This window comes from Chrysemys picta, chromosome 1 (assembly GCF_011386835.1).
Source record: "Chrysemys picta bellii isolate R12L10 chromosome 1, ASM1138683v2, whole genome shotgun sequence".
Taxonomy (NCBI): Eukaryota; Metazoa; Chordata; order Testudines; family Emydidae; genus Chrysemys; species Chrysemys picta.
In genome coordinates, this window is record NC_088791.1 from 355,299,976 (window position 1) to 355,323,941 (window position 23,966).

At 46.2% G+C, this 23,966-nt stretch overlaps 1 protein-coding gene across 1 annotated transcript; it reads left to right on the forward strand.

Moving 5' to 3' along the window:
• The first annotated feature begins 18,164 nt into the window (after nt 1-18,164).
• On the forward strand, nt 18,165-19,163 carry LOC135972440 (olfactory receptor 52E4-like). The gene has a single exon (XM_065550568.1). The coding sequence runs from the start codon at nt 18,165-18,167 to the stop codon at nt 19,161-19,163; it is 999 nt and encodes a 332-aa protein (XP_065406640.1).
• Nucleotides 19,164-23,966: the final 4,803 nt, after the last annotated feature.

Here is a 23,966-nt window from a genome sequence, read left to right on the forward strand (position 1 = left end):
TGTCTCATAACACACGGACAAAGGAACATTCAGTTACATTTCAAGTCTAACATATAACATCGATAAAAGGAACTTGTTAACATAATGCAAATTTGACCTGTGGAACTTCTTGCCACTGACATTATTGGAGCGAAGAGCTGAGCTGAATGAGATACACAAGTGGTTTGGCCATTGTACATGGTGCTGGTGGCATGACCTTTTGTTAAGACTGTCTGACACCTTCAATAAGAAGACCTCATTTTCAGTTGCTTATAAGTTTGCCAAATTTTAGGCATTTGGACTGAAATTTCCCTAACTGCATGTCTGCTTTCCACAGAATTGTTTTTTGACAGTTTCCAGAATAACAGTTCAGCTGACTTCTCAAGGGAGCCTAGGAGAAAAAATGTCTTGCCCATGCTGAAATGTGTTTCTGATTGCTCCAGTGAGGAGACCCCCTAGCACCTCCATTCATTCCAGCAGATAAAAGTCAGGTAACATTTCTTTGATTAAAAGCCACAACTCTGAAATGCAAGAGGAGGAGGTGACAGTGTCTCTGCATTAACACACAACTGGCTCCTGAGGTCTTTATTCAGTTCTGACTCCAAGGGGAGATTTGCCTCACTGGGACCTGAACTATGTACGGGCCACGGTCTCAGAATTTGGCCTTGTACTGTACATTTACTAACACCTTTCAGCCTGAAGGATCCACCGTGCCACTGAAATGCAGACACTTCGGAGCTCTAAGCCATGAGCCGGGATGGGCAGAGGTACATAGAGAAGAGTGACATTTTGGCCAGTGATGCTGGAGCAAACTCACCACCTCTGGCAAGGACCCTGAGATGTTTAATGGCTGCACAGATTGAAAAATACCACTTACTCTCTATCCCGTCACACCCATGTTGCACTCAGTTTTTCTTGCAGACAACTTCCTGAGCAAGAGATGGGTACCTGTGAATTCTTAAACAGAAATGTCTTCCCTGGGAATCCCCCTCAGGTAGCCGTGTCACACACCTATCTCACCCCAGCATCTGCAGCAGCATCCCACACCGAGAGCCGACACAGGGGTTTGCACCATTCATAATATAGTTCTATGCATTTCCCAGTGGGCTTTGCTTGGCCTCTAGGGGAGAAGCGGGAAATCTGTATGTAAACAGGCTGGAGACAAGACTGTCTCCGCTTCTGTGCTAATTATCCAGTTTTAGGAGTAACAGTAATTAAGGGACTTTCTTTGGCTCTGTGCAGAGTCAGAGGGGAATTGGTTGTTTTGTGTATTTGTGTATATTTAAAAATTATAATTAATTAGGAAGAAAATTGGGGATAATGCCTAGAGCACCATAGGGTCTGAAACAGTGTAAATGCTCAGGAGGGATAGATAGATAGTAGACAGATGGATCTGGAGAGAGATGACTGTGGGGGGACAAGAACACTTTCTGCAAATGCATAGGGTTATTGCTTTGGTATCACCAATCAGTAATTCTCAACAGTAACTATCATCATATTGTGCAGCACCTTTCATTGAAGAATCTTGAAAACACCTAGCAAAGAAAGTCACTTGAACATATCCCTGTTATACAGATAGGTAAATTGAGGCACAGTGAGTCAGGATTTGGCCAAGGTCACATATAGATTGAGTGGCAGGATGACAGGCAAAACCCGGAATCCTGACTTCCCTGCTGTAACCACAGTCTGTCCACTGCGCCGAAAGGGAAATGAACTCCCGCTCTGGCAGGGACTGTTCATTTTGTGGGATGTGGTGGAAAGGCTGGATGAGCACAGCCTGTGTGTGCACAATCCTCTCATGGTGAATCTGAAGTTTTCTGAACTTGCTGGAGTTTGTGAGCTCCCCACTCCTGGGAAGGATGAACTACAGGTGTCCACTTCTGCTCCCACCATATACCTGCTGACAAATCTCAGTCACTGGGATTACTTCACAGGAACAGACTTAGTAAAAGCAACACCCATAAAATGTTCCTGGAGACAGTGGCCTCATCTTCCCCCAAAAGGTGCCATGGAAAAAGGGGCAACCTATAGACAGGATGGAGACTGGATTAGTGTTTGCACTGGATTTGTTCTTGCCCTCTCTCTTCAATTCCTCCCAGCCTCTCCGTGGTGGAATTGAAATTTAATGTTTCAGGGTCAGTCAGACTCCCCAGGATTGCCCCAGCTTCAGGGCGCTTGGATTCCCATAGCTGAACACTTTGCCTTCTCGTCAGGCTAATCTGGGGTATTTCTCCTATGCAGAGCACCTGGGCTTTTAAGTACTGAAATGAGACTGAACAAATTTTCCTGTCTGAACTGAAAAGGGGTGCTGTGTTTACCTGTATTCAAGTTACTAACACTTTGTAGCTGGAAACCATAGTTTGACCTTCATCTGTAGCTATGGCAAAGGGGGGCTAGGATCTGATTTACTTTCTTTATCAATAGACTCATGTGGTTCAAGGTCAGAAGGGATCATTATATCATCCAGTCTGACATCCTGTATAACATGTGCCATTCCATTTTACCCATTTACCCCTGGATTAAGGCCTGGTCTACATGGGGATTGTATATCATCATTTAGTATGATTCCCTACCAGGATGCAGGATTTTTTGCATCTAAACCATCCTAGACAAATGACTATCCAGCTTTCTTTGGAAAACCTCCAGGGAAGGAGCTTCCACAACCTTCCGAGGCATCTGTTCCATTGTCCTCCTGTTCTTACAGTTAGGAAGTTTTTCTTGAGATTTCATCTGAATCTGCTATGGTGTAATTTGACCATATCGACTCTTGTTCCATTCACTGCGGTAAGACAGAACAACTTTTCTCCATTTTTATAGCAGCCTTTCCAATATCTGAAGACCACTTTGTCATGCCCTCCCTCAATCTGCTCTTTTCCAAATTAAACATATCCATTTCCTTCAGGCTTTGCTCATATGGTTTGTATTCCATCCCTTGGATTATCTTTGTCTCTCAGCTCTAGACCATTTTCAGTTTTTCTACATCCTTCTCCAGCTGAGGCCTAACCAGTGCCGAGTGGAGGAATACTATTGCCCCCCATTACTTCCATGCTATGCCTTTGTTAATGCAACCCATAATTGCATTTTATTTTTTTCCAGTAGCAAAAAAATCCACACCCTGAGAGATGTAGCTCTATCAACCTAACCCCAGTGTAGACAGCATTAAGTCAATGGAAGAATTCTTCCATCAACCTTTCAGGGAGGTGGATTCCCTACGCTGACAGGAGAACCCCGGCCATTGGTTTAAGTGGTGACTACACTGTAGTGCTATGGCAACACCGCTGGAGCATTTTACGTGTAGAGAAATCAGAGTTTATTGCGCTTCCCTTGACCATCCAAATGTGGACTCTTATTGAAGGATAAAATTGGGTTTATTTGACAAGACTAGTTTTCCATAAACCATATTGTTTCCTGACATTAATTATATTCCTAGATTTTTTCTGAACTAATTCCATACCGGCTTTTTCATTATTTCCTAACCTTGTCAAATCATTTTTTAAAACTTTCACTTTATTTTTTTAAATTCTTTTCATTTAACACAGAACTGTCCTTTATTTGTTCTTTTCTTTTTGGCTCTGCTGCCTGATTACATACTTCTGGTTCCAAATGAAACATGTGATTGATCCGTCAGTTCGTAACTCTGGTGTTCATAACTCCAAGTTTCTACTGTAGATTCTAGTTAACAGCTTGACAGCTAATGGACTTGAAAGGATTACATTAACTCATGTGATATGAGTCCCTCAAACTGCTTCTTCCAAATGCAGAACCATTTCTACCTTTTTTGCAACATTAGAAAGCTTCCTTTCTCCCTCTAGGAATGGGCCTTGACCTTTTGTAGGATTTCTTTTATTCTTTAGATTCTTAATAACCTCCTTTTTATGATCCTTAGCCCTGGCATGATCAGGTCAGAATTGAAAACTTGATTTTGCTATGACCATAATCAGTACAAGTGCCTGAGGTGTGTCGTGGAACTCTTGATGGAGGAAATGCCATCAAAAGGCAGATGAGCAAATTAATTCAGTGCTTTTGCCAACGACTTCCATAGAGGTCAGATTGGGTCCTGCAGGTATGGCTGATAACTAATCTCGGAGTGGAGCCCTGAAAGGCAGTCAGATGGAAGACCCCCTCTGCACTGGCAACTCCTGCAGCATAGCTGGTTCAAAATGTATCAACTCTGTCCTTCCTTTGATCCAAACCAGTGAAGTCAAGAGGGGTATGCTGACACATGGGCAACGTAGTGCCTCCGTATTAACTGCCCAGGATAGTGTGGCCACATCACATGGAGAGGACACTCCATCCTTGCTGGCAGCGTGGACACAACACGGAAGGTGGCAGTTACGGGTTATAAACTCACTGAACTCCCTTTGTCGGCCATTGCCCACCACAAAATTGAGCAGCCCCTAGACAGTTAGGTGCTGAACCACCACAACCTCATGGGGTATGTGGGGCTAAACCAAAACCTTGCACCTGGCAAAAATAAGAAACCAAGAACTTTCCAGCTTGGCAGCTGGAATGTCAGGACCATGTGTCTGGCATTGACAGAGAATGATGACATACAATACACAAGCAGCATACGGAAGTCAGCTTTGATAGAACGTGAGCTGTACAGATTCAATGTTGACATTGCAGCACTTCAGGAAATAAGACTTAAATATGCGCTTTCTTTCTAAGAGGCTAATTACACCTTCTTTTGGCAGGGTAAAAGCAGTGAAGAAAATCATCTGCACAGTGTGGGTTTCGCTGTGAGAAACAAGTGGGTAAAGCTCATAGAAACACCCACTGGGAAATAGAGCGTATCATCTCAATTCAGATGACCACAGGCTCTGTGAACATCATTCGTGTCTATGCACCATCACTCAAATCTAGCCCCAAGGAGAAGGATAAACTGTATGACTCTGCATCAAGTTGTCGAAAGAAATCATCCCTGCCCCCTTTTCAGTTGCTCACCATTCACTTCACCTCTCCATGATACTGTAATTTCCCCCTTCCCAGTGCAGCCAGAGGAGCCACCCTCCACCAACCCTAGACCACCCCTACACCAACACCCCATTGGCACCCTCCTTCGGTGCTCGCAGCCTAGCGGGGAGCAGTGGTTGGCCTTCTCCCCTCCCCCCATGCCTTCCTTTGGCACCCCCCGTCATCCTTTCTCCATTCTGTTCCCATCTCCCCCTCCCACTGGTGTTGCCTCGTGCCCCTTGTAAACATGGTGGGGGGAAACTGTGGGTGGGACGTGGGACACCAAACCTATGCCCACCCCACCATCTCCCCCATCTCTCCCTGTGGCTCACCTCTTGAACACTGGTTCAGACTCTGCCAGTGACCCCTCAGCTGGCCTCAGAGGCAAAGGGAAGAAAAAGGGCAAGAGCCCAGCCCAGGAGGCTAAGCCTCCCGCGGTTTAGGCTGCCCTCCCCACTGTGGCTCAGTCACCTATCTACCACGCCCCCCCCTTCCTCTGCTGTTCCCTCCACAAGTTCTGAGGGCGTTCCACCCTTCACCCAGGTGGCCGCAGCCCCTCCACATGGCACCACATCATTTCCCCCAACTGCTGCCTCCAGTTCCATCCCTGGCAGTCAGGGTCCCTTCCCCCCACTGATCAGAAAGCATGGCACCTATTGCCTCCTGGTGCACATCTCACCCCATCTGGAGACCTATGCGTAGGTGTTGGGCATGGGTTGTGGGAACCACGACCATGGTGGTGGCCTCCAAAATGTACGGGAAAGTTGTCTTCTTCCTGGCATCACAGGCCCCACCCATGAGGCAGTGGAGAATGGCCTGGCATTGGGTGGGCGTGTTTGTCCCTGTTGAGCCCCTGGAGGACCTGGGCATAGAGGTGGCGTTTACCTCTGTCCTGCCCTTCCTTCCCAATTCTGCCCTTCTACCCTTTGTCTCCATCCTGGACAAGCCGATATCTGTTATCAGCCCTCTCCCACTGAGCTGTAAGGACCCCACCATCCATTACATCCTATCCTTCTATTGGCAGATGCAGATCTAGCGACTGCTGGCGGTGCATGATGGGGTGACATTAGAGGTGCCCTTTTTGGTGCCCTACTGGGGGCCCACTACTCCTCAGGGGATGCTTGGTGTTACCTCTGCTGGGTAGTGGGACACTTCTGGAGGGACTGCCCTCTATCCCAGCACAGAGGGGCATCTGGGACTCCCGAGACCAGAGAGGGCACTGGCCCTGCCATCACTGGAGACCTTGGTGGCCTGGCTACTGCAGCTTCTCTTCCTCCTTCTGCCATCTTGTCTATCTATCTATCTGCCTCCACAGCCAGGTCCATGTCTTCTGCCTCCAGGCATTGCTGAGACTCCTTTACAATGCAGGTAATCCAGCGTGGAGCACATTGGCACATGCTTTCCTCCACTGCCTCTGAGGGCTCCGATATGACCAGGAGCTCTTTTTTCTGCATCCGAGTGGTCTTCCATGAGACTTCTCCAAGTTGCCAGTCTTCTACCAGGACCTCCTCCAGACATGACAGCTGCTATCAGGGATCAGGTCTGATGTGGCCACCGAGGTGGCAGACCTCCTCTCAGATCCCTTGCTATATAACCCCCATCTTCACGTGCAGATGACAGAGTCCCCCTCAGTGTGCCAGAGGCTGGTCCTGGAAGAAACCACCAGAATCAGAGACCATCTGGACTACGACACAAGGATCTGGGTGGATACTCGAGTGCTTGCTCAGTGCATGAGGCTCTCTACCCTTCAGGCCTCCCTGTGCATACTCCAGGAGATGGGGCATATCACCCATATCTTGGGTTTTCCTTGAGTGGGTCATGTGAGAGGGTGCTCCCCATCTACCCCTCACTCCAGGCCCTCCGGACCTTGTCATCAGGCCCCAGCCCCACGAGACCTCCCACCCCTCTGTTTCATAACCCAAGGAAGTTTCATGCCCTGCAGCCACTTTGTTTCTGAACCACACCAAGAGAAAAAAACTTTACAAGTGTGCTCTACATGTTTCACTTCCTCACCCTCATGTCCCACCCTGATACTAAGTGGCAGCACCTAATACCACCTAAGGAGGGTGAGGAACCCCAGTAGGCCAGCCGATACTCCACCCTGGTCCCACAGCCTACCAAGGATAGCAGTTGGTGGTTCCTTCATGGATCTGTGAGCATGGGCTTGTATCTGGTGTGGTTCAGTGCCAAATGCCAATGCAAATGGAGCAGGTGGTCCCCTCCAGCCAACACACTTAACATATCTCTTAAATTCTCTACACCAGTCTACGAAGTGCCAATCTCGCTCAGAACAATAAGCTGCACATTTCACCCTTCTTGCAGCACCACTGTGACGGACTTCCCTGGGGTGCAGCCTGGAACTAGGGTACCGCTCTGCAATCACATTCACCAAGTCCTTTTTCATCCTCAGATGCAATCATAGAATCATAGAATCATAGAATATCAGGGTTGGAAGGGACCTCAGGAGGTCATCTAGTCCAACCCCCTGCTCAAAGCAGGACCAATCCCCAACTAAATCATCCCAGCCAGGGCTTTGTCAAGCTAGGCTTTAAAAAAACCTCCAAGGATGGAGATTCCACCACTTCCCTAGGTAACGCATTCCAGTGCTTCACCACCCTCCTAGTGAAAGATTGTTTCCTAATATCCAACGTGGACCTCCCTCACTGCAACTTGAGAACATTGCTCCTTGTTCTGTCATCTGCCACCACTGAGAACAGCCGAGCTCAATCCTCCATCCTCCATCCTCTTTGGAACTCGCCTTCAGGTATTTGAAGGCTGCTACCTAGCCATTCGGTCCCTAGTCTGTAGCAGTGCATGGGATTCTTCCGTCCTAAGTGCAGGACTCTGCACTTGTCCTTGTTGAAACTCAACAGGGTTTTTTCGGCCCAATCCTCTAATTTGTCTAGGTCCCTCTGTATCCGATCTCTACCCTCTAGTGTATCTACCACGCCTCCTAGTTTACTGTCATCTGCAAACTTGCTGAGAGTGCAGTCCACACCATCCTCCAGATCATTAATAAAGATATTAAACAAAACTGGCCCCAGGACCGACCCTTTGGGCACTCCTCTTGAAACCGGCTGCCAACTAGACATGGAGCCATTGATCACTACCCGTTGAGCCTGACAATCTAGCCAGCTTTCTATCCACCTTACAGTCCACTCATCCAGCCCATACTTCTTTAACTTGGCGGCAAGAATACTGTGGGAGACCATATCAAAAGCTTTGCTAAATTCAAGGAATAACACATCCCCTGCTTTCCCCTCATCCACAGAGCCATTTATCTCATCATAGAAGGCAATTAGGTTAGTCAGGCATGACTTCCCCTTCGTGAATCCATGCTGACTGTTCCTGATCACTTTCCTCTCCTCTAAATGTTTCATAATTGATTCCTTGAGGACCTGCTCCATGATTTTTCCAGGGACTGAGGTGAGGCTGACTGGCCTGTAGTTCCCTGCATCCTCCTTCTTCCCTTTTTTAAAGATGGGCACTACATTAGCCTTTTTCCAGTCTTCCCGGACTTCCCCCGATTGCCACGAGTTTTCAAAAATAATGGCTAATGGCTCTGCAATCAAATCTGCCAACTCTTTTAGAACCTTTGGATGCAGCGCATCTGGCCCCATAGACTTGTGCACGTCCAGTTTTTCTAAATAGTCCCGAACTACTTCTTTCTCCACTGAGGGCTGGTCACCTTCTCCCCATATTGTGCTGCCCAAAGGATCCATTAAAAGTTAGCAGGGGAGAAAGAGCTATGGAGCAAAACCACAAAGAGATGGAGCTGAAAGAAAAAGAGATGGAGGAGAGAGAAAGAGAGAGGAAGCATGAACTGGAGTTAGCAAGGGCTAGGCCAGATATACCAGCCAACCCTAACAACCCCTCTCCAGGTACCGCATCCCATCCCAGAAAATTCCCCACCTACAAGGCAGGCGATGATACTGAGGCCTTCTTGGAAAATTTTGAAAGGGCCTGCCTTGGGTACAGCATCACTACAGACCAGTACCAGGTAGAGCTGAGGCCGCAGCTCAGTGGACCTTTAGCAGAGGTGGCGGCTGAAATGCCTAAGGAACACATGAACAGTTATGAACTTTTTAAAAACAAGGCCAGAATCAGAATGGGGCTATCACCTGAGCATGCCCGTCAGCGGTTCAGGGCCCTAAGGTGGAAACCAGATGTGTCATTTACCCGACATGACTACCACACTGGGAAAAATTGTGATGCCTGGATATCAGGAGCAAATGTTAAATCTACAGAAGAGTTGCCCTTCCTAATGCAAATGGAGCAGTTTTTAGAGGGTGTTCCTGAGGAAATAGAAAGGTACATCCTAGATGGGAAGACCAAAAATGTAACCCAGGTGGCGGAGTTGGAGCCAAATGTGTGGAGGGGGTAGAAAAGAAAAAAACTAGTAGCAGTTGGAGCGAATATCAGATGGGGCAACCTGAAACAAAACCTTACCACCGGGGACAACCCAAGGCCCCACCCACATCCCAAGGGAAACCCCAGACGCCTTCTCACTCCACCACACCAGTCTCCACCATCCAACATCGCCCCGGTGATACCTTAGCAGGGCAATGTTTTAAATGTAATGAAGTGGGACATATAAAGGCTTATTGTCCCAAGAACCCCAACCGAATACAATTCATTACACCACACTCACACCAAAGATCCCCAGACCCAGATGCCTCTCTCATACTCTCGGAGCGAAGGAAAACCTTGAGAGTGGGCGGAAACAAGGTTATCCCATGGAGGGACACTGGGGCACCAAGTGTCGACTATCCACGAATCCCTAGTGGACCCCAAACTCATCAACCCGGAGGTTCCAGTGATAATCCAACCCTTCATGTCACCGTCTGTAACCTTGCCTACAGCCACATTGCATGTCCAGTACAAGGGCGGTCAGAAATGTGAACTTTTGCAGTCTATGACAATTATCCCATTCCCATACTGCTGGGGGAAGATTTGGCCAACCATGTGAAGTTAGCCAAGAGGGTAGGAATAGTCACCCGCAGCAAGGCTAAGCAAGCTTTCACCCCCATCCCTGTTCCTGAGCCGTCCACCAGGGCCCGGTCTGTGTTACCAGAGACCCAAACAAAGGTGGTGGAACCGGATCCCCTGCCAACGACTGCAACAGCCATAGTGGATCCAATCCCAGAGACCCAGCCAAAGCCAGTCCCAGAACCGGAACTGGCAACGCAACCAGCACCAGAACCATTGCGAGCCCTGAGTCCAGCGCTTGCAAACCCATCTACAACACCAATACCAGGGGGAACCAGCGAGCCTGACCTGGCAGAAGCAGCAGATAACCCTACCCAAGAGGCTCAGCCAGAGCCTGAAATACCAGATAGTGCACCAGCGGACAGCGGGTCACAGTCAACGGAAACAGCCCCAGCACCTGCATCGCTTCCAGAGAGACCAAGCCCAAGTCCACAGTCCAAGGAGGAACTGATGTCTCCAGCATCAAGGGAAGAGTTCTAGGCCGAGTAGGAAGCAGATGACAGCCTTCAGAAAGCTTGGGCACTGGCACGGAGCACCCCACCGCCTCTCAGCTCTTCTAACCGATCCTGGTTTGTTGTAGAACAAGGGCTTTTATACAAGGAGACTCTTTCTGGTGGGCACCAGGAAGACTGGCATCCTCAAAGACAGTTGGTAGTTCCCACTAAGTATCAGGTAAAGCTCTTGAGCTTAGCCCATGATCATCCCAGTGGCCACTCTGAGGTGAACAGAACCAAAGACAGGTTGGGGAAGTCCTTCCACTGGGAGGGAATGGGCAAGGACATTGCTAATTATGTCCGGTCTTGTGAGGTGTGCCAACGAGTGGGAAAGCCCCAAGACCAGGTCAAAGCCCTTCTCCAGCCACTACCCATAATTGAGGTGCCATTTCAGCGAGTAGCTGTAGATATTCTAGGTCCTTTCCCAATGAAGATACCCAGAGGAAAGCAGTACATACCGACTTTCATGGATTTTGCTACCCGATGGCCGGAAGCAGTACCCTTAAGCATCACCAGGGCTAAAAGTGTGTGCCAGGCATTAGCAGACATTTTGGCCAGGGTAGGTTGGCCCTCCAACATCCTTACAGATTCGGGAACTAATTTCCTGGCAGGGACCATGAAAAACCTGTGGGATGCTCATGGGGTGAATCACTTGGTTGCCACCCCTTAACACCAGCAAACCAATGGCCTGGTGGAGAGGTTTAATGGAACTTTGGGGACCATGCTACATAAATTCGTAAATGAACACTACAATGATTGGGACCTAGTGTTACAGCAGTTGCTTTTTGCCTACAGGACTGTACCACATCCCAGTTTAGGGTTTTCAACATTTGAACTTGTGTATGGCCGTGAGGTTAAGGGGCCATTACAGTTGGTGAAGCAGCAATGGGAGGGGTTTAAGCCTTCTTCAGGAACTAACATTCTAGACTTTGTAAGCAACCTACAAAGCACCCTCCAACACTCTTTTTTTAAGGGAAAGTTTAAAAAAAAATGATTTGACAAGGTTAGGAAACAATGGAAAACCTGGTATGGGATTAGTTTTAAAAAAGTCTAGGAATATAATTAATGCCAGTCAACAACTTGGAATATGGAAAACAGATGTTGTCAAAAAAAACAACTTAATCCTTTAATGAGAGTACACATTCAGTTCATCAAGGGAACTGCGCAGATGCAGTAAAACTGATTTTTTCTGAGGCATTTGATTTAGTAGGGGAAAACATTTGGATAATAAAATGAACACTCTACAATATTCAGGGCAGATGTAATGTTTGTTCTGGAACATTTGGTGAGCAGGGCCCATGCAAAAAAAATGTTTTAAGAAAGTCAAATGCAAAATTAACCTTTTGGAACAGGGAATGCAGCCCTACCCACAGACTAGGGCACTGTAATATGGAACGCAGGGACCCTGAAATGGATTAAGTGATCACTGTGGAGAAGAAAGTCATCGTGAGCTCCCAGTGTGATGCTGTAGCCAAAAGGGCTGCTGTGATCCTTGGATGCATAGACAGGTTAGTGGTGAGTTGGATCAGGGGAAGGAGTTTACCTGTGCACATGAGATTTACTGATCTCTCATCCCATAACAACTGCAGAAAGTTCTCATGTCTCCCCTCAGTCATCTTTTTCCAGCTCTGTCTGTCTCCTATCTATCTATCCATCTGGGCAACTATCCTTTATTTTCTTTCTAATCAATTATAATTTATAAATATACACAAATACACAAAACAGCCAATTCTCCTCTCACTCAGCACAGAGCCCAGGAGTTCTCATCTCCCTTTGGGAAGGTTCCTTAATTACTGTTTACTCCTAAAGTTGGATAATTAGCACAGAAGCAGAGACATGCTTCTCTGTAGCCTGTTTACATTCTGATGCTCTCTTCTCCTCTAGAGGCTGAGCAAACCCCACTGGGTTTACACAGAGCTATATTATAAATGGTGCACACCCATGGGTCAGCTCTCGGCGTGGGATGCTGCTGTAGATGCTGGGCTGAGAGAGGTGTGGGACACGGCTACCTGAGGGAGATTCCCAGGGCAGACACTTCCATCTCAGAATTCACAGGTACCTATCTCTTGCTGAGGAGATCACCTGCTCTACAAACCCTGATCAACAAACCCTGTGCAATGTAGGTGTGATGGGATAGAGAGTAAGTCTGTGGTTCTTTCCGCTCTGCACAACCATGACACATCCCAGGGCCCTTGCCATAGGTAATGAGTTTGCTAAAGAATGTCACTCTTTTTTGTGCACCCCTGCTCTTCCTGCCTGATGGACTACCACACCGAGGTGGCTGCATTTCAGTGGCAGAGGGGATCCTTCAGGATGAAAGGTGTAAGTAAATGTGCAATAGAATGTTAAATTCTGAATCAGTGGCCCCTACTTTACTCAGGTCCCAGATAGGCAAAACTCCCCTTAGAGCAAGAAATGAGTACAGAGGTTAGGAGTCAGCTGTGTGTTAATGCACAGACACTGTCACCCCCTCCTCTTGCATTTCAGGACTCCGTCTGTTACCAGGGCAGGGGGACAGGGGCTGAAGCTTGGAGGTGTTAGGGCTCCTCACTAGAACAATAATTTTTCAACGTGGGTAACACATACTTTCTCCTAGCTTCATTCGAGAAGCCAGCTGAACTTTTATGCCTGAAACTTTCAAAAAAAACAATTCTGCTGGAAGCAGACACCCAGCATGGGAAATTTCAGTCCAAACGCCTGAAATCTGACAAATTCATAAGCAACTGAAAATGAGGTCTTTTAATGGAAGGTGTCAGACAGCCTTAACTACAGGGGATGCCACCAGCACCACCTACGATGGCCAATCCATTTGTGAATCCCATTCAGCTAAACTGTTCGCTCTAATAATGTCAGTAGTAAGGAGTTCTACAGGCCAAATAGGGATTATGTTTGCAATTTTCTTTTCTCAATGCTATATGTTCAGACTTTCAGTTTAACTAAATGTTCCCTTGTTCATGTTATGAGACACATTAAATATAAATGCCTGATCTACTTTCTTTATCAATAGATCCATAGGGTTTAAGGTCAGAAGGGACCATCTGATCATCCAGTCTGTCCTCCTGTAAAACACAGGCCCATTAAATTTCATTCAGTTACATCTGTATTGAGCTGAAAGACTTGTGTGTGACTAAGGCCTGGTCTACACTAGGATTTTACATCATAGAATGATAGAGCCATAGAGTTATAAGGGAACGCAAAGGTCAGCTATTCTATCCCCCTCACAAGATGCAGGATTTGTTTTGTCTTAATCCTTGAAGACTGATGGCTATTCACAAGTCTTTGGAAAATGTCCACGGAAGGAACTTCCATGACTTCCCTGGGAGTCTGTTCCATTGGCCTCCTGTAGTTAAAGTTAGGAAGATTTTCCTGAAATTGAATTTAAATCTGTTAGGCTGAAATTTGAACCCATTGCCTCTTGTCCTCCCCCTCTGTGGTAAGACAGAATAACTTCCCTCCACCTTTTTATGGCAGCCTTACAAGTATTTGAAGATGACGATCATATTCTCCATTAATCTCCTTTCTTCCAAATAAACATACTGGTGCCTTCAGCTTCTTCACATGGCTTGCATTCCATACCTTTCATAACATTTGTCTCTTGCCTATGGATCCTTTCCAGTTTCTTTACATTATTTCTATATATTGGTGAGCAAAATTGGACACATTACTCCAACTGAGACTTAACCTGTGCCAAAAAAAGGAATACCCTAATGTACCATGACTTGCATGTTATACTTCTGCTAATATAACCTAACATTGCATTTCCCTGTTTTGAAAAAGCAAAAAAATCCACACCCCACATAGATGTAGCTATATCATAGAATCACAGAACTGGAAGGGACCTCAATAGGTCAGCAAGTCTAGTCCCCTGAACTCATGGCAGGGCTAAGTATTATCTAGACCGTCTCTGACAGGTGTTTGTCTATCCTGCTCTTAAAAATCTCCAATGATGGAGATTCCACAACCTCCCTAGGCAATTTATTCGAGTTCCTAACCACCCAGACAGTTAGGAAGTTTTTCCTAATGTCCAACCTAAACCACCCTTGCTGTAATTTAAGTCCATAGCTTCTTGACCTATCATCAGAGGTTAAGGAGAATAATTTTTCTCCCTCCTTGTAACAAACTTTTAGGTATTTGAAAACTGTTATCATGTCCCCTCTCAGTCTTCTCTTTTTCAGACTAAACAAACCTAGTTCTTTCAGGCTTCACGCATAGGTCATATTTTCAATACACCTAGTCATCCTTTTCTCCAGTTTTTCCAGATCATTTTGAATTTTTATCCTATTCTCCAAAGGACTTGCAAACCCCTCCCAACTTGGTATCATCTGCAAACTTAATAAGTGTACTTTCTATACCATGATCTAAATCATTCATGAAGACATTGAAAAGAACCGGACCCAGAAGAAATCCCTGAGGGACCCCACACGTTATGCTCTTCCAGCTTCACTGTGAACCATTGATAACTACACTCTGGGATCAGTTTTTGAACCAGTTTAGCACCCACCTTATAGTAGCTCCATCTAGATTATATTTACCTAGTTTCTTAATGAGAAAGTCATGCGAGACTGTATCAAAAGCCTCACTAAAGTCTCGATATACCACCTCTAATGCTTCCCTCCTATCCACAAGGCTTCTTACCCTTTCAAAGAAAGCTATCAGGTTGTTTTGATATGATTTGTTCTTGACAAATCCATGCTGACTATCATTTATCAATTTATTATCTTCTAGATGTTTGCAAATTAATTCCTTAGGTATTTGCTCCATTATCTTACCTGGTACAGAAGTTAAGCTGACTTGTCTATAATTGCTCGGGTTGCCCTTATTTCCCTTTTTATAGATAGGCATGATATGTGCTCTTTTCCAGTGTTCCAGAAGCTCCCCTGACTTCCATGACTTTTCAAAATAGCTAATGGCTCATATACGTCCTCAATCAGTTCCTTCAGAGTATTCTAGGATGCATCCCTGGTCTTCCGCTTTCTTCTAATGTATTTGTAGAATGTTTTCTTGTTACCCTTTTAGTCTCTAGGTAGTTTGATCTCATTTTGTGCCCAATATATTTGTTTATATTCCTCCGTTATAATTTGACCTTTTTTCCACTTCTTGTAGGATCTTTTTTTTTTTTTAGATCATTGAATATCTCCTGGTTAAGCCAGTGTGTTCTCTTGCCATACGTCCTATCTTTCCTACGCAGGGGGATAGCTTGCTCTTCTCCCCTTAATAATGTCTCTTTGAAAAACAGGCAGCTATCTTCTATTGTTTTTCCCCTTAGACTTGCTTCCCATGAGATCTTACCTACCAACTCTCTGAAATTGATTAAATCTGCCTTCTTGAAATCCATAGTCTTTATTTTGCTGTTTTCCCTCCAACCATTTCTTACAATCGTGAACTCTATTGTTTCAATTTTAATTTCCCTCAAGCTGCCTTCCACTTTCAAATTCTCAACCAATTCCTCCTTATGTGTCAAAATCAAGTCTAGAACAGCCTCTCTTCTAGTAGCTTTTTAAGTGTAAACAACCCTTCAAGCAGATTTTCAAGAAAAAACATCCAGTCTGGATCTCCTAACATAGGGAATTGGAGAATCCAACACTTCCCTACTCATTGTGTCGCAATGGTTAATCACCCTACGTGCTAAATATTTGGACCTAATTTCTAGATGGAATTTGCCTGGCTTCAGCTTCCAGCCCTTCGGTCTCTCTTAGCCTTTCTCTGGTTGATTACAGAGCCCATTATTATCAAATGTGGACCCCAGAACTGGATGAAATCCTTTTCAGGGTCCTTGCATTCCATAATACAGTGCTGTAGTCTCTGGTTCGGGACTGCATTCCCTGTTCTGAGAGGATCATTTTGCATTTGACTGTTTTAAAACATATTATTTGCATGGGCCCCACTTTCCAAATGCTCCATATCAATCAGTATGTCTGCTCTGGTCTCATCATTGAAAACACTCTGCCAATCTTTGGGTCATCCACAAATTTTATCTGCAGTGATTTTCTATGTCCTTCCATATAATTAATGAAAATACTGAATAGCATCGGGCCTAGAACTGATCTGTGCAGAACTCCACTACAAACAGCCCCATTTACTCACGAAGGCCTATTGACTTAAACTTTCTGAGATCCATCAGTTAGCCAGTTTTCAGTCCATTTTAATTGTTCTCTACTGATATTGTAGTATGTTAATTTTTTTAACTCAATATTTCCCTTATTAAATCAAATCCCTCTGAGAAATCAAGGTTTGTTATATCTGCGTGGTTCCCTAGATCACCAAATGTGTACCCTTGATCAACCAATGTGCACTCTCATATTAGGATGAAATGAGGTTTATTTCACAAGATCTGTTTTGCTTAAACCTTGTTGGTGACTGGCATTAATTACATTTCTAGACATTTTTTTAACTAATCCCATACCAGCTTTTCCATTATTTCTTAACATTGTCAATTATTTTATATAAAAAAGTTCCCTTTATTTTTTAATACTCTACATTTAACACAGGAATTGACATACAACTTTTCTAGGATTTCTCTTGTTGTTAATATACTTAATAACCTCCTCTTTGTGATCCATAGCCCTGCCAAACATGGAGTTTTCCCTGGCGTCTTAACATCCCTTAACAATTTTCATAACTTCTGATTTCTATTCTTGGCTATCTATTTTCCCTTTTTCCTGTTTGTTACATATTGCTTCCCCCCCCCCCCCTTCAATTGCTGCATTTATTTTGCCACTGAACTGGGTTTTTACCCAAGTTGTTCACTTTGTTGACTGTGGATTCATGATTTTTCCGCTATCTAATAAACTGTTATAAAAAATTACCAATTTTCATTCATATTTTTCTGTCTAACTTTTTCCTCCCAATCAGTTGTGCTGATAATTTTCCTCAGCTTTGGGGAATGAGTCCTCTTGGAGCACTAAGTATCTATCAAGAATACTGGATGGGAACTGTCCATTTGCATGTAAATCAGTTTCATTTTTTTATTTTCCTCTCCTATATCATATGCTCCCTTCTTTGTCTCTTGTGCAAACTAATTAAAGAGTCCCAGACTTTTCTATCTGTCTGTATATGGCAGCCTCCCGCATTATCAAAGCCTATAATGAAAACCCCCTTTATATATGTTATATCCTTAATAGTGACTGGTTGACCAAAAGTGAACACATATCACAAACATGTTATTCTCCATCCCATATCTTAGGGATCTGAACATTGCTTTTGTTTTGTCCACTGGTGGGAATGAGCAGGTGTTCCTCTTGAGCTGCTATCAATGGCTCCCAGGTCTTTTCCCTGAGGTATGTTCTAGTTGGGAGTTTTCTCCCAGCATATGTCTTGGCAAATTTTTTTTTTCCATTCTGAGATTTCGAGCAACTGGATGAATAGAGAACACCCTACAGTATGGACTCTCTATCCTGGCTCACATTGAATTAAGGAACAATGATGGATAACCAATATCCATCCTGCTGTTTCCTGCTGGAGCCTCTTAAGGTTCCTCCACCACAAAGTCTAGGAATTATTGGTGCAGGGAGCACCACAAAATAAGGAATTGAATTTAGTAGGGTCATTGTTCACAGTTATTTTCTCTGAATAATGAAAATGTCGTTTTTCAGTGTGCGAAGAGTTATTGATCTGCTTCTACCATGAGAACAGCCTCCATTACTGCATGCAGTGTCTCATATTAACGTTGTCTCTCCATTCAGGCATTTCAACTGCGACCATCACCCGAGACCCTGGAAACACACAGAAAATCAGGGGAACATACAGTACATGCAGGAGACACTCTTATGCCTCAGTGTAGGACACCTTCTCCACTACACCATGTTAGATTACAATGTAACTAACTTCACCAACCCCTCCACCTTCATCCTACTTGGCATTCCTGGCCTGGAGGCAGCCCATATCTGGATCTCCATCCCCTTCTGTGCTATGTACGCCATAGCCGTGTTGGGGAACTTTACCATTCTGTTCATCGTGAAGAGGGAGCTGAGCCTCCACGAGCCCATGTTCTATTTCCTCTGCATGCTGGCCGTCACCGACCTGGTAATGTCCACAGCCACTGTACCCAAAATGCTGAGCATCTTCTGGTTCAATTCCAGAGAGATCAGTTTCAGTGCCTGCCTCACCCAGATGTACTTTGTTCACTCCTTCACAGCGATGGAGTCTGGAATCCTCGTGGCCATGGCTTTTGATCGCTACATGGCCATCTGCAATCCTCTGAGATATTCCATGACCTTGAAAAACTCTGTTGTGGCCAAGATAGGCCTGGCTGTGGTGCTGCGAAATTGCATATTCACATTACCCTATCCCTTCCTGGCGAGGCGTTGGCCATATTGCAGAACCAACATCATCCCTCACTCCTATTGTGGGCATATAACTGTGGTGAATCTGGCCTGTGCTGACATCCGCATCAGTAGTTACTATGGCCTGTTTGATCTTTTCTCTGTGACTGGAATGGATGTGTTTTTTATCGCCGTGTCCTATACTCTGATCCTCCGGGACATCTTCTGCCTCCCCACAAAGGATGCTCGGCTCAAAACTTTTGGGACCTGCATCTCTCATCTTTGTGCCATCTCAGCTTTGTACGTCCCAGATTTCAGCACCTCTCTCACATACCGGTTTGGCCACAATGTGCCACTGCACTTCCTTGTTCTCTTTGAGAGTTTGTACCTCGTGGTGCCCCCCGTACTACACCCCATCATTTATGGGGTGAGGACGAAGCAGATCCGGGGCAGACTGCTGCAGCTCTTTACTCATAAAAAGACTTAAATGTTTTCTCCTTGTGCTCTGGCTCTCAGATAGAGCTCTGTGCAGAGCTGGCTGGTGCATGGTGCTGGGGCCTCTTCCCTGAATCACTTACTCGACAGACAGACACACATTAAACCCTTTCCTGTTCTTACTGTGCTGTGTCAATGTGATGAATTGGGTATTCAGTCTATGTACACTACACTGGGTTGCCACTTTTCTAATTGCTGGTAGCTGGATCCCTGAAATTGCAATCTTTCCCCATCTCTCCTGTCAACCCTCGACCCTGCTGTGTGTCTTCTCCCCAATGCCCTGACCCTGTCACTTGCTCCTGTCTTCCCCTCCCCTTGTCAGCTGCGACCCAGTCATCGCTAAAACCAATATATTTTCACATCTTGTGGCAATTCACTTAAGGGGCACTGATTAGTGTTAACATTTTAATTTTTATTCTTACTTCATTACTAACGCTGTGGAGAGAGAGACCCCGTCAGGACTCCTGGGATCTATCTCAGCTCTGGGAGGGGGGTGGGGTATAGTGTATTACAGCAAAGGCAGATACATCTGGGGTCTAAATAAGAAGATCAGAATGACCATATTGGGTAAAACCAATGGTCCATGTAGCCCAGTAGCCTGTCTTCTGACAGTGCCCAGTGCCAGGTGCTTCAGAGGGAATGAACAGAACATGGCAGTCCTCATCTGATTCATGTGGATCAGCTCAGCAGAAGGGGGCAGAAGGCCCGAGTCCAGGCTGTCTCAGCTTCAGCTGGCAGGAGTTCAAGCCTCCAGCCCCAGTACGAGCGGCCGGGGGAGGGGAAGAGCCCAGGCTGCCCCGGCTGGACCTGCAGAAGAAGCCGTCAGCTCAGACTGCCTGGGCCATAACCACAGCCACAGAGCAGAGGCAGGAGCTGCGGTGGGAGCAGAGGAGATGGGCAGAGAAGCCCAGAGGAATGAAAACCCCCAAACTGGACGGAGCCACTGAAGGAGGAAGCCCAGAGCTCGGTGCCTGGTTCTGTGGCAGGAGTTGCAGGGGGTGGCGAGGGGAAGGAACAGAAGCTTTGAGCTCAGCTCCTGGGCAGGGGCGGCTCCAGGCACCAGTGCAGCAAGCATGTGCCTGGGGCGGCAAGCCGTGGGGCGTGGCTTGTCGGGCGCTGAGAGGGCATGTCTGCAGGAGGGGTCTGCCAGTCCTGCGGCTTTGGCGGGAATTCGGCGGCGGGTCCGACAGATGATCTGCAGAAACGCCGCCGAATCTGCGTGACCCCCGACTGCCGTGCTTGGGGCAGCAAAAAACATAGAGCTGCCCCGGACAATTGAGCACGTACCAGCCTCATTTGTGTGCTGCTGCTAAAGGTGGGTCTGATCTCCCCACCAAGAGTGGCCATGCAGGGGAAGGACAACTCCCGTCGCTCCACACAACCAACAGAATAGCAGCTAGGCACCCAAGGCTCCCAGCAGCACAGGAGATCAGATTTCCTGGGGGACAGCTGATTTCATGGTCCATGACACATTTTTCTCGGCCATGAGATTGGTAGGGCACTACGCATTTCTGTCCCCTCCATCTTCCATACTACTGCCGCCCTTAGGGTTGTATCTTTTCCCCTGTGCTTGGACAAACTTAAGGGCGTGTTTTTTTCTCTACCTTCGATGACCCTTTAGAGGCTGCTCTCGTCGCTCCACTTTCTTTTCCCTTTCTAGAGATAGAGACGGGTTACATGGCATGACCGGCACCGTCGCCGCACCGGTGGTCTTCTCCTTGTTTGCCCATCTCCGTGGATCACAGGGTCATAACAGGGACCCAGCCAGAGGATCGTTATAGGTCCATGACACCGTCCCCCACTGTGCTGCGGGATGAGCTTCACCGTTTTCTGGTGGACACCTGTGTTTTCAAGGGCAAGGTGAAGTTCCCTCTCCCACGTTGGGGAGACTTCCATATCGTTCTGTGGGCAACGAGGAGTGGAGGGGAAGCGGGAGGCAGGATACCCTGGTCTACCAGTGGGCCTGCAACTTCTGTGACAAGCTGACAAGGCTGCTTCCCCACTTTGAACTTTATTGAACAAATATGGGGGCCTGCATGAAAACTTCTAAGCTTAACTACCAGGTTAGATCTCGTCCGCTGCCACCACTCCCAAAGCTAATTCCCTTCCCTGGGTAGCCTTGAGAGACTCTTCACCAATTCCCTGGTGAATACAGATCCAAACCCCTTGGATCTTAAAACAAAGAGAAATAAACCATCCCCCATCCTACCTCCCACCAACTCGTGGTGGATCAAGATCCAACCCCCTTGGATCTTAAAAAGAAGGAAAAATCAATCAGGTTCTTAAAAAGAAGGCTTTTAATTAAAGAAAAACGTAAAAATCATCTCTGTAAAATCAGGATGGAAAATAACTTTACAGGGTAATCAAACTTAAAGAGCCCAGAGGAATCCTGTCTAGCCTTAGGTTCAAAGTTACAGCAAACAGAGATAAACACTCTAGCAAAAAGGTACATTTACAAGTTGAGAAAACAAAGATAAAAATTAACATGCCTTGCCTGGCTGTTTACTTACAAGTTGGAAATATGAGAGACTTTTTCAGAAAGATTTGGAGAGCCTGGATTGATGTTTGGTCCCTCTCAGTCCCAAGAGCAAACAACCTCCAAACAAAGAGCACAAACAAAAGCCTTCCCCCCCACCAAGATTTGAAAGTATCTTGTCCCCTTATTGGTCCTTTGGGTCAGGTGTCAGCCAGGTTACCTGAGCTTCTTAACCCTTTACAGGGAAAAGAATTTTGGAGTCTATGGCCAGGAGGGATTTTATAGTATTGTACGCAGGAGGTCTGTTACCCTTCCCTTTATAGTTATGACATGCCCCCCAAATCACAGATAGTGTTGGACAGCCGGTTCCACACTGGCTGTGATTTCTTCTTGGAGCTCTAGGAGAAAACAGAGTTAATAAGACACATGCACCTTTAGGCACACTACTGATTATATAAAAACTAACAATATGTTTCACTTTCCAAGAACAATGTTTAACCAGTTGATTCTGAGAAACTTTCCCGGGAATGTGCATCAGCCACTTTGTTAGAAGCTCCTGAAATGTGATGTATTTCAAAATTGAAATCTTGGAGAGCTAAACTCAACCAAAGAAGTTTTTTGTTATTCCCCTTGGCGGTATGAGGCCACTGTAGCGCAGCATGGTCTGTTTGTAGTTGGAAACGCCGTCCCCAAACCTACAGGCGTAGCTTTTCCAGTGCGTACACAATGGCGTAGCATTCCTTTTTGCTGATTGACCAGTGGCTTTCCCTCTCAGACAGTTTCTTGCTGAGAAACACAACAGGATGTAATTCTTGATCCGGTCCTTCCTGCATTAAAACTGCTCCCACGCCCCGCTCGGACGCATCTGTGGTTATTAGGAACCGTTTGTCAAAGTCTGGGGCCCTTAGCACAGGGTCAGACATGAGTGTCGTCTTAAGCTGGTTAAAGGCCTTTTGACACTCATCAGTGCACCGAACTGCATTTGGCTGTTTCTTTCTGGTTAGGTCTGTCAGTGGGGCGGCTATTTGGCTGTAGTGTGGTACAAATCGCCTATAATATCCGGCCAAGCCTAAGAAGGATTGGACCTGTTTCTTTGACTTTGGAACCGGCCACTTTTGGATAGCATCCACTTTGGCCTCTAGGGGATTTATAGTTTCTTGACCCACCTTGTGCCCCAGGTAAGTCACTCTGTTTTGGCCTATTTGACACTTTTTAGCCTTAACAGTTAGTCCTGCCTGCCTGATGCGCTCGAAGACTTTTTCCAGGTGCTCCAGGTGTTCTGCCTATGAATCAGAAAAAATGGCCACATCATCGAGGTAGGCAACTGCAGATTCTCCCAATCCCACTAGTAGACCATCTACAAGTCTTTGGAAGGTGGCGGGTGCATTTTGCAGCCTGAAAGGGAGTACATTAAATTCATACACCCCTGCCTGGGTCATGAAGGCTGACCTTTCCTTGGCGGGGTCATCTAGTGGTACTTGCCAGTACCCTTGGTTAAGTCTAAGGTAGAGATGAATTGGGCATGTCCCAATTTCTCCAATAGCTCATCTGTGCGTGACATTGGATAGTAGTCAGGATGAGTTACAGCATTTAGCTTACAGTAGTCCAAGCAAAAGCGTATTTTCCCATTTGGTTTGGGAACTAGAACCACTGGAGATGCCAATGCACTCTTAGAGGGGCGTATTATACCCATCTGTAGCAAGTCCTGGATCTCCCTGTTTATAGCAGTTTGGGAGTGAGGCGACTCTCGGTAGGATGAGGTTCTAATTGGGTGAGCATTACCTGTTTCAATGCAGTGGTATGCCCGTTCGGTCCGTCCCGGGTTGGCTGAGAACATTGGCACAAAGCTAGTGCACAGCTCCTTGATCTGCTGCCGCTGCAGACGTCCAAGGGTCGCGGAGAAGATCACCTCTTCCACGCCACCATTACTTTTTCCTTCGTAGTAGACACCTTCAGGCCACTCCGCGTTATCTGTTTCTTGGGCTGTAAACTGTGAAACCTTTAATTCTCTGGAATAAAAGGGCTTAAGAGAATTAAGATGGTATACCTTAGGCTTTATGTTGGAGGTGGGGGATGCTATGAGATAGTTAACAGCTCCTAGGCGCTTCTGGATCGTGAATGGTCCTTCCCACTATTCTTCCATTTTATGGGCCTGGAGCACCTTTAAGACCATGACTTGGTCTCCTCCTTGGAAGGACCGTTCTCTGGAATGTTTATCATACCAGGCCTTTTGCTCTTCCTGAGCATCCTTTAGGTTTTCTTTAGCAAGAGCTAAAGAGTATCGGAGGGTGCTTTGTAGGTTGCTTACAAAGTCTAGAA